Source organism: Sander lucioperca, chromosome 12 (genome assembly GCF_008315115.2).
Source record: "Sander lucioperca isolate FBNREF2018 chromosome 12, SLUC_FBN_1.2, whole genome shotgun sequence".
Taxonomy (NCBI): Eukaryota; Metazoa; Chordata; class Actinopteri; order Perciformes; family Percidae; genus Sander; species Sander lucioperca.
In genome coordinates this window covers 20,927,431-20,938,734 of record NC_050184.1, presented here as the reverse complement: position 1 = coordinate 20,938,734, position 11,304 = coordinate 20,927,431, and the positions used below count along the sequence as shown (strand labels likewise).

Here is an 11,304-nt window from a genome sequence, read left to right as displayed (position 1 = left end):
TTCATCTGTTACAGCTTGAGTTACTAGTTACTTTACTGCACACAGAACACATGTAGTTTATAAAATCTGATGTTTGATTATAAAGTAAACTAGTCGACAATATAACGGCTACAAGTCACGCTGAGATGATCAGACCATTAAATACACAACTGGTTCAACATTAAGTACTTTTACTTTTAATACTCTAAGCACATTTTCCTGATGATACTTACATACTATGACTAAAAGTCAGCCCTCTTAGCTGCTTGCTTTTATCTCTGTACTCCAGCGGGCTCTTTAACTCAATTTTGATGATTACATTTAAGTTTGAATGCAGGACTTTAACTTGTAGTATTTGTACTTGTAGTGTTGTATTAGTACTTTTACTGCAGTTAAAGGTGCTGACACACCAACCTGATAATCGGCCGTCGGACAGTCTGGCGAGGTCGGTGACTCGAGTCTGTTCGGTGTGTTCTGTGCCGTCGTCAGTCCGAGGAGCCGTCGGCCTTCATTTTGGCCGATTTGATATGTTGAATCGGAAGGCGGGCAGTCGGCCTCAATGACCGATCTGATTGGTGGAGAGCTAACCCAGAAATGACGAGCGGGATGAGCGTGACTAGGAGCCTCTCAAGATCTGACGAAAATCGAAAACTGACCTTTGTCGATCTGAAATGAAGACAGATTCAGCAACTGCACGGCCTATTTCTCTCTTATAGCCCATGTTGCAGGGTTAATTTTCCAACGAATTTGTGGTAATTGCTTGTTGGTAATAAACATTTAAACTGTTATTCATGTATTTGATGTTGCTAGGTATCACAAAACAGAATATAACACGAAAAGGTAGGTACTATTTTACAGCGGTTTGCCTTTCCCCCCACAATGCATTGCATGGCGTCACGTTGGGGAGACGACAGACCAAAGCCCGCCTAGAGAGACCCTAACAAGAGACGAATGTTTTCAGAAACACGTTTCGGTGAACTATTTTAGTACAATATGAGATCTTATTCTGACCGAGCCGCCGTGACAGTCTGTCTTTATAATTCCGGAGCAGCCAGACCCACGTGACGCCATAGGCGTCGATTTCGGTGGGGACAGTGGGGGCTGTCGGTACACGATCCGTTCTGCACATGCGCAAAATGTTCGCGCATGCGCGGTTGTACGAGGATTTACGACACTGCACGATCTGTTCCACGCTTCCGGTCGACAGCCAAGCTAACGTTAGTTTAGCTAACAGCTAATTCGGCTAACCGCTAGCTGAGACAGCATGTAATAACTTTAAAAGACCCTCAAAATAAAACTTGAAAATATCCGTTAACATATATAACAGCTGTTACGTCAGTTCTACTTTACTTGTGCTCATTTAAAATACAATCACTCAATACTTGTCTTCATTGTTATTACTGTGAAGTCTTAATTTAGCTGTAGCTGCTTTTCCCATTACGTTTGAGTTAACGTTATTTTAGACTGAATCTCAATTCTCCTGAATCTAGCTGTCAGCTAGCGGTTAGCCGAATTAGCTGTTAGCTAAACTAACGTTAGCTTCCCGGTGGAGGCTAGCCATAGGCTAGCGTGGAACAGATCGTGCAGGTCGTATCCTCGGTAAAACAGTATTATCTTGCACATGTGCAGAACGGATCGTGCAGGCAGAACGGATCGTGTACCGACAGGGACAGTGGGGACGGTGGGGACGGTGGGGACGTGTACCTACCAGATTTCGTCATGAGTCATTTTGTACCCACCACTTTTTTTGAAAACCTCGAGCTAACCTCGGCTCTACGGAGCCTTAACGTGAGGTACAAGGTAATGGAGCCTTTTATACATTGTCGTGTTTCTTTAGAAATAAACAATGGACAAATAGAGTCTTTAAACTCTTCAGATGTAAAGTTATTCTCTGTCAAAGTGACGTCAAAATGAATGGGAGTCAATGGGATGCTAACGGGAGGTGATGGCTTGGTAGCATCAAAATGGCGCCATAGGAGGTTCGCAGTCTGAGGAGAAGCTTACCTCCTTGCATTGTACACAGCACATTTCAAACCAAACTGACGCCCATGCGCGACGCGTTCGTCCAATCAGCTGCCGGTTTTACTTTTTTGGGCGACAATACAGATTAGCGCCGCCTGCTGTTATGGAGACGTATTACGTCTCGCGCAGAACGTACGCTCAAGTCACTCTTCAGCGAGTTCTGAGGAACTTTTTGGTCCTCGGGGAGCCTGATCAGCCCACATGGCTTTCCTGCCGACGGTCGGCCGTCTGATTGGTGTGTCAGAGCATTACGACGCTGAATACTTCTTCCACCGGTTGACATTTGTAGTTTCCTTAAAAACTACAGACATCTGACTGACAGTTTGTTGACTCCAGGTGGTTTGTGGGAAATGTTCGGAGTTTCGTGCTCGTCTTTCGTACGACAACAACCGCACCAACCGGGTTTGTGTCGACTGCTACGCCATGCTGGTGGGGGCGTCGCCCTCGCCCGCCACGCTGAGCACCAGCACCCAGCGGAGGCGCTCCATCCTGGAGGTTAGTGTGACATCACTGTGACATCACCATGTCTCGCGTGCGTGCGTGCGTGCATGTGTGTGTGTGTGTGTGTGTGTGTCTGTGTGTGTGTGTGTGTGTGTGTGTGTGTGTGTGTGTCTGTCTGTGTGTGTGTCTGTGTGTGTCTGTGTGTGTGTCTGTCTGTGTGTGTGTGTGTGTGTGTATATGTGTGTGTGCATGTGTGTCTCTGTGTGTGTGTGTGTGTGTGTGTGTGTGTGTGTCTTTCTGTGTGTGTCTGTGTGTGTGTGTGTGTGTGTGTGTCTCTCTGTATGTGTGTGTGTTTGTGTTTCTGTGTGTGTGTGTGTGTGTGTGTGTGTGTCTCTGTATGTGTGTGTGTGTGTGTGTGTGTGTGTGTGTGTGTGTGTGTGTGTGTGTGTGTCTCTCTGTATGTGTGTATGTGTGTGTGTGTGTCTCTCTGTATGTGTGTGTGTGTGTGTGTCTCGCTCTGTGTGTGTGTGTGTGTGTGTGTGTGTGTGTGTGTCTCTCTGTATGTGTGTGTGTGTGTGTGTCTCTCTCTGTATGTGTGTGTGTGTGTGGTGTGTGTGTGTGTGTGTGTGTGTGTGAGAGTGTGTGTGTGTGTGTGTGTGTGTGTGTGTGTGTCTCTGTATGTGTGTGTGTGTGTGTGTGTGTGTGTGTGTGTCTCTGTATGTGTGTGTGTGTGTGTGTGTGTGTGTGTGTGGTGTGTGTGTGTGTGTGGTGTGTGTGTGTGTGTGTGTGTCTCTGTATGTGTGTGTGTGTGTGTGTGTGTGTGTGTGTGTGTGTGTGTCTCTCTGTATGTGTGTGTGTGTGTGTGTGTGTGTGTGTGTGTGTGTGTGTGTGTGTGTGTGTGTGTGTGTGTGTGTGTGTGTGAGTGTGAGTGTGTGTGTGTGTGTGTGTGTGTGTGTCTCTCTTTGTACATACTTTCATATTAATTCTCACTTTTCAGTGAAAGTTTTTCCAGCTCTGTGAGTGTTTAGGACATCTCTACATTCTGTATTACATTTGCATTACCAGAGGTGGAAAGTAACTTATTACAATTACTCGCGTTACTGTAATTAAGTCGTTTTTTTTGGTGTACTTCTACTTTTATAGTAGTTTTTCAAATCTGTACTTGTAATTTTTACTTAAGTATGTTTTGTTCGAAGTATTGTACTTTGCTACAACGTTGTTTCAGACTGATCTCATGAAGTGGGGTGTGTACGACATGCCAATTGGTATGCCATTATTGGCGTGTTATCAAGACGCATACTCGCTTTTTAGCGTGTTTATCAATGCCGTTTGGCCTTCATTGACTTACATTACCTTGAGATTGCGTGTGAATTGACGCCGTAGCGAGTAGTATGAAAGGGAGAAAATCCACGTAGGGAGGTTGGTCGGGCTTCTATTCCTAAACCCAACCCGTCCGCTGTATACGGCGCTCAAAATGCGTGCAGATAACACGCCACTTGGCTTTAGATAAGTGGCGTTTATGTTTACGTGATAACACGCCACTTGTAGAAAGTGGCGTGTATGTTTACGTCCGCTGTATACAGCGTAGACATACACGCGGATAGCTCAAAATGCGTACAGATAACGCCACTTGGCTTAAGAAAGTGGGCGTTTATGTTTACACAAAGTCATGATGTCACGTTGGTTGTTTTGTATCGTCAACAAACTCAAATCCAAAGCGGCTTTCTGCCTTTATCAAATCCCAACAGACTGGGATGTAAATAAATATGTATAAATAAGATAATAAGTATAAATATAAAGAAGTTTATATCATCCCCTGCTGTTAAAAAAAGTAACTTTCACTCTGAGTACTTTTACTTGAGTAGATTTTTATACTCCTATTTAAGTAAAAGTTCATCAAAGTAATAGTACTTTTACAGATACAAGTAGAATATGTTTGTACTCTGTAAACCTCTGTGTGATACTAGTATCCCCAAAAGCTACTACAGAGAAGTATAAGAATACGTGACATCGCGTAACTCAGAAACTGAACGTTTTGTGAACATAGTTTTCGTCTGGCAGCGAACTGATTCTCTCTTCATCCTCTTCATCTCCTGTCGCCATAGAAACAGGCCTCCCTGGCAGCAGAGCACAGTGTGATTTGTAGTTTTCTCCACCACATGGAGAAAGGAGGCGGGCGGGGCTGGCAGAAGGCCTGGTTCGTCATCCCCGAAAACGAGCCGCTAGTGCTCTACATCTACGGAGCTCCACAGGTAGAAAATATATCTTTAGGGAGGCTTTAGGGGTCTTTGGGAGGTTTTAGGGAGTTCTTGGGGAGGTTTTAGGGAGTTCTTGGGGAGGTTTTAAGGAGTTCTTGGGGAGGTTTTAGGGGTATTTGGGAGGTTTTAGGGGTCTTTAGGGAGGTTTTAAGGGGTTCTTGGGGAGGTTTTAGGGGTCTTTAGGGAGGTTTTAAGGGGTTCTTGGGGAGGTTTTAGGGGTCTTTAGGGAGGTTTTAAAGGGTTCTTGGGGAGGTTTTAAGGAGTTCTTGGGGAGGTTTTAGGGGTATTTGGGAGGTTTTAGGGGGTTCTTGGAGAGGTTTTAGGGGTCTTTGGGAGGTCTTTAGGAGGTTTTAGGGGGTTCTTGGAGAGGTTTTAAGGAGTTCTTGGGGAGGTTTTAGAGGTATTTGGGAGGTTTTAGGGGGTTCTTGGAGAGGTTTTAGGGGTCTTTGGGAGGTCTTGGGGAGGTTTTAGGGCTTTGGGAGTCTTTGGGAGGTTTTAGGGGTCTTTGGGAGGTCTGGGGGGTTTTAGGGGTCTTTGGGAGGTTTTAGGGGTCTTTGGGAGGTCTTGGGGAGGTTTTAGGGGTCTTTGGGAGGTCTTTGGGAGGTTTTTTGGGAGGTTTTAGGGGTCTTTGGGAGGTCTTGGGGAGGTTTTAGGGGTCTTTGGGAGGTCTTTGGGAGGTTTTAGGGGTCTTTGGGAGGTCTTTAGGAGGTTTCAGGGCAGTACATAACTGACATGCAAACTCAGAAAAGCAGAACCAGACTAAAGACTAAATGTTCCTTCTGTCCCGGACTAAAGAAAGTATGGTGTAATAATACCCATGATGCACTCTGTATTTGTGATCTTCCTCCCCCAGGACGTAAAGGCGCAGCGCAGCGTGCCTCTGATTGGCTTCGAGGTCTCCCTTCCCGAGTCATGTGACCGCCTGGAGCGCCGACACGCCTTCAAGATCTCCCAGAGTCACCTGACGCTGTACTTCAGCGCCGACGGGGAGGAGCTGCAGCGGCGGTGGATGGACGTCCTGCTGAGGGCCGGCAGGGGGGAGGAGCCTCCGGTCTACCGGCCAATCGTGGAGCGGCTAGAGGAGGAGACGGAGGAGCTGACGGCCGCGGCGGAGGGAGAAAACACGTGATTCTGTCGGACAAGAAAGGATGGCTAGAATGAAGACCGGTCGCTAATGGAAACCGTTACAAAACATGTTCATACACACATACGTAGCTGATACAACACACACACACACACACACACACACACACACACACACACACACACACACTGCATGATTCCTCCTCCCCGTCAGACACAAGATGGCGTCTCTCTCTGTTGGTTTTTTTCCCACCTGTGCCGGACAATATTTCTGGGGTTCCCGGGACCGAGCGCTCCTCTTGCGTGCGCCGGTTATTGTTTACAGTCCGAGTCCATACTTTCTTCTGTGTTCTAGGTCCAGACGACATTAATTTTAACTTTGAACAGTTATCTGCAAATGAATGCAGTCCATTTTTTTTTTTAAAAAGCTAATAAATACAGCTGATAACTGTTTGCATTTCGACCAATGCGTTCCGCCTTTTTGGAAGGTTTACCTAAACGGAAACCAGAACGCTTCCGATATCAAAAATCTTGCCGTGTTGCCAAAAGATCCTGTATTCATATGCAGATATCCGTTCATAGAGATTAGTAAATCAGTGACGCTGCAGGCTGGTTACTGTTAGGGCTCTGACACACCAACCAGACGGCCGACCGTCGGCAGGAAAGCCAGTCGGACTGATCAGTCGGGTCCCCGAGGTCCAAAAAGTGCCTCAGAACACATCGAAGAGACGCCGACTTGAGCGTACTTTCTGCGTGTGCGCGAGACGTAATACGTCTCCATAACAGCAGGCGGCGCTAATCTGTACTGTTCTCAAAAAATGAAAACCGGCAGCTGATTGGACGAACGTGTCACGTGGGTCTGGTGCTGCTTCTGGATTTTGGATTTTTCAACCGGCCACTACTGGCGGCTCGTTCAGAATACGATCTCATATTGGACTAAAATAGTTCACCGAAACGTGTTTCTGAAAACATTATAAGAGAGAAATAGGCCGTGCAGTTGCTGAATCTGTCTTCATTTCAGATCAACAAAGGTCAGTTTAAAAGATTTTCGTCAGATTTTGAGAGACTCTAGTCACGCTCATCCCGCTCTCCGTTTCCTGGTTAGCTCTCCACCAATCAGATGGGTCATTTGAGTCTGACTGCCGGCAGTGCCCACCCCGCCGATTCAACATGTCAAATCAGCCAAAATGAAGGACGACGGCTCCTCCGACTGACGACGGCACAGAACACACCGAACAGACTCGAGTCACGACCTCGCCAGACTGTCTGACGGCCGATTATCAGGTTGGTGTGTCGGCGCCGTTTGACAACGGGAACCAGATGGTGGTTATGGTGACGCTGAGCGCAAAAAAACTCCCAAAAGTCAATCCTCCCAGGAAAAATGAAAACCACCGTGTTTTCTCTCCCCTTCAGTTTGGTCGTAAACACTACAGTACCCATAAGCCTCGGCGCTCGTGGCTATGAAACGAGTGAGTTGATCCCTCTGCAGTAAGCAGACGCTCTCTGATTGGACGTTTTCCTGGAACATGAAGCACATTCATCCGCCCTGACAGCTGCCGTTATGAACTTATCTGGCATTCGGTAACATCTGGGTAACATTTCAGTTATCAGCTGGGAGCTTAAACGTGTTTTTCGCTGAAATATGAATTGACAAAAAAACCAGCAAGCAGCCAAAACCATCGACAAAGTCACTCTCTCCCAGTTAAAACTCCAGCCTAGCAGCAACACTATTCATTTATCTTCAAACATATAAAAAACCCAGAAACCCTTTTTCTTTTTCTGAAAGTTACGGACCCGCGAAAGAAATCTGGTGTTGAAATCGGACCGAAATACAGAAGCTTTAGGCATCAGAACGAGACCAAGCGTAGGCACCTTTTGTCGGCTAAATTCAACTGCAACGGCCTCTGTAACGGCCGACGCCTCACGGTGCCTGGTACTCGGCTAAATTTAACCGTAAAACTGCTAAACTTAACTGTCATGTGACCGGCCGGCAGAAAGTGATTCCGTATGATATCATACGAAAAGTTGTGCGTACGTTTTTGTACGATATCATACGACCGGGACTTTAAATTGACCACAGCTGACCCGGCAAATAAGTGTAAAAGTCTTTTCACGCGGGGAGCGATTGTCGCGCATCGTAATTTATTCAGAAATTTGGGTTTCTTTCAACCAAATTGTCAAAAAGAAATTACGTGGATGGTTCCGTACAACGCTCTTCACAAGTAAAATATGTGATCAGTTCACTACTTTCATTGAATTTGGGTGTTTTATTCAATTTTATAGCATTAGAATTGTTTGTCAGAAATAGGGTAAAAAATGACAGAGAAGCGCCAAAAACCTTGTGAAAAGCGCAAAAATTGTCGAAAAAGTGACATAATCATAAACAATTGCGCCAAATATTTGACAAAAATTCCCAAAACATAACAAAAAAACATCAATCAGACCAAAGATCTGGGTGACGTAGCAGCGACAGCAGCATCAACGGGTTCGGTGGCCGTCATGTTGAATGTAAACAAAAAGCTGCTCGCCGTCGCTGCGCTATCGTCATCGTGTAAAGCCGCCTCAACGGCTGTGATTGGTGTAGAGCCCGCCTCAACGGTTGTGATTGGTGTAGAGCCCACCTCAACGGTTGTGATTGGTGTAAAGCCCGCCTCAACGGTTGTGATTGGTGTAAAGCCCGCCTCAACGGTTGTGATTGGTGTAAAGCCCGCCTCAACGGTTGTGATTGGTGTAAAGCCCGCCTCAACGGTTGTGATTGGTGACTCGATTTGGAGAAATTGGAAATGGGCTTGAATGGGCTCTTGGCCAGACGGACTTGCAGAGCAAATCTCAAATTTGCCGGAAGTTCGTCAGGGTTTTCCCAGGCTAATGAAATTGAATAAAACACCCAAATTCATTGAAAGTAGTGAACTGATCATGTATTTTACTTGTGAAGAGCGTTTTATGGAACCATCCACGTTATTTATTTTGACAATTTGGTTGAAAGAAACCCATATTTCTGGTATAAAAACTTTTTGAAAATGGGTCAAATTTGACCCGAGGACTACAGGAGGGTTAATAAGAATGCCGTCGAATACGTTCTGATGTGATCTGGATCCTCACTGATCCAGGTCCAGGTTCTGGTCTCTGATCCTGAGAAGCAAACAGGCGTGGGAAGACCTTAACAACAACACAACAAACCCAACGACCGTCATCCATCTCACCCGAGTGAAACTGAATAAACAAGCACACATAGACACACGTTGGAGTCCAACTGAGGAGTAGATCTGAGGTTCTTCCCCGTTTGTTAAAGATAAAGTTCTGGTTTCCTTCAGCAGGAAAGGAGGAGATGCTGTGAGATTTTTAAAACACGAGAGAGACAAAAGACTGATGTGTCCTCTTTAAAATGCACTTAAAAGACCCTATATGTCCCTTAAAGAAAAAACTGTTCTTTGTGTTTGTTTGAGTTTTAAACTCCACTGCTGCTGTCTAACCTCCGAACCTGCTAATCAAATCACCCTGTCTGGAGTTAAACTACATTTCCCAGCAGCCTCTGCTCCGAGGCATGGACTCATTCTACCTAAAGCCTCTCTGCCGTCTGCTGGTGAAGTCGAGTATTGCAGGTTTTAATAAAATCACTGAGGCGGTTCATCGCGATCCTGAAGAAATCTCTTTAACATTTATAGCTTGTTTTTAATATTAGCGCTAAAAAAATCATCAGTTCATATAATTATTAGGGGGTGTCACGATTCTCCAAATACAAGATTTGATTCAATTTTCGATTTAAACATTTCCTTTTCAGCAGGGACGGCAATGCCACAGTAAGACCCACTAGATGGCACAAGGGTACTTTGCAACAACAGTTTGAGTTTCTCAGAGTTTACTAGGTGCAATTGAATGCATCATTAGTTTAACGAGGTGCACATGAACGCACCGTGGAGTCCCGTCTTGAGCCCACATGCTTTACCTTACCTTGTTTCCGTAACTCTCTCACGGGGGAAGGCAAAATGTTGCCACACAGTGACTTCAGGGAACCAGGAGGATTTTCCAGTTCTGTTGTTTCTCCGTCAACTCCGGCAGTGGCCGCGGTGTCTCAACCCGTTCTCACTCCCAACTCGGCAAATACTCGCTCCCGGTGTCAGATACGACACAAAAATCACCCTTCAGGGTGTGTATGGAACGTACCGGGCAGAGCAGCATCGAGCCTGGCCCGAGCCCAAACCTGAGGCCAGGCCTGAGCCCGAGCCCAAACCCGAGGCCAAACCAGAGCCGAGCCCGGCCGGAGCCCAAGCCCAAGCCTGAGCCGAGCCCGGCCCGAGCCCGAGTCTGGCCCGAGCTCAAGCCCGAGCCCAAGCCCGAGCCTGGCCTGAGCCTAAGCCTGGCTGTAGGCTGGTTGGGGGTGGGTGGATGGGTCAAACAACACAGGATTTTCACCCAGGAGACCGGCGTTCATGTCCCGTTCTTGTCCCGACCCAGAGCGTCAAAAAGTGACGCCAAGAGTCCCGACCAAGCGCGTCTAAATATGGCGCTAAAGGAGACTCCTCCCAGCAAGCTGCGACACAGTTTACGGCCCCACTGACGGAAATTGTCACTACGGCAACTAACAACAATCGCCATTTTGTTCTGTCAATGGCCTTTCAATCCGTTTATTTATCAATTCGAAAACTTTTTTCTTGCGGAGGACCCCCAGACAGACCCCCCTGTTTTGTGTCTCCCCCCCCCCCCCCACTCTTCTAAAACCAAAGTTACACCCTTGATTAACTGAGAATGAAATTGATCGTTAGTTACCGTACTGACCCGTTAGATACGAGGCTTCTGCAGGACGCCGATGATCTCAGTCCCAGATAATGATGAAGGTTTTGTGTTTTTGAGTTGGATGTAAAAAGTTTAAAAAAAGAGTTTTTTAAGACGGACACGGACATGAGGAGGAACCCAGAATCCAGACTAGACTGTAAACCTTCATGTTTCTGAACTTCTCCGGGTCAGATGGACTCGGTGGTTTCTGTTTCCTGGGATTTCGGGAAGGAATCCAGCGATTAGACGGAGTCTATACCGAACCCAAAAGAAAATACTTCACTTGTTTTTATCATGTTGACTTCCAGTTGTCCAGTATTTCTCTCTGTCTCTATAAACACCTTTTGGACAAAGTGTTTTGATAGTAAAAAATATTATTAATATTATTGTTGTTATTCTGATGCTATGATGAACTGAAAAGACTTCTTGTTGGATATTTCCGTGTTTATGAGTCTGGGTTGTGTTTGATGTTTGCTTGATGCAAGTTGATGCAAGAAGAAAACAAAGAGTAAAGATTTTGTAAATATAATTTATTCTCCCGTGACCCCTCGGTCATGAGACTATGTAAAGGTTAAAGGTTAACGCTCGCTGTCCCTCCGCACTCTGCAGACCTCCACAAAGCCAGAGCCAATCAGACTATTTGGGTTTCGGCGGCGGCCATGTTGGCTCCACACTTTAGATTCACAGCTAACAGGATGAAGCTAAAAGGAACAATCCCACGTTTCAGTAAATACTCTGGTTCTGTGTC

The 11,304-nt window shown here is 46.1% G+C and overlaps 1 protein-coding gene across 2 annotated transcripts in view; it reads left to right on the top strand.

The window, feature by feature from the left end:
* Positions 1–6,197, top strand: part of fgd1 (FYVE, RhoGEF and PH domain containing 1) — a 43,130-nt gene extending 36,933 nt beyond the window's left edge. For both annotated transcript variants that reach the window (XM_031293157.2, XM_031293158.2), the window contains exons 16-18: positions 2,338–2,496; positions 4,548–4,694; positions 5,554–6,197. In XM_031293157.2, the coding sequence (XP_031149017.1) occupies positions 2,338–2,496; positions 4,548–4,694; positions 5,554–5,829 (582 nt within the window). In that variant the 3' untranslated portion in view covers positions 5,830–6,197. The remainder of the gene's footprint in view (positions 1–2,337; positions 2,497–4,547; positions 4,695–5,553) is intronic.
* Positions 6,198–11,304: the final 5,107 nt, after the last annotated feature.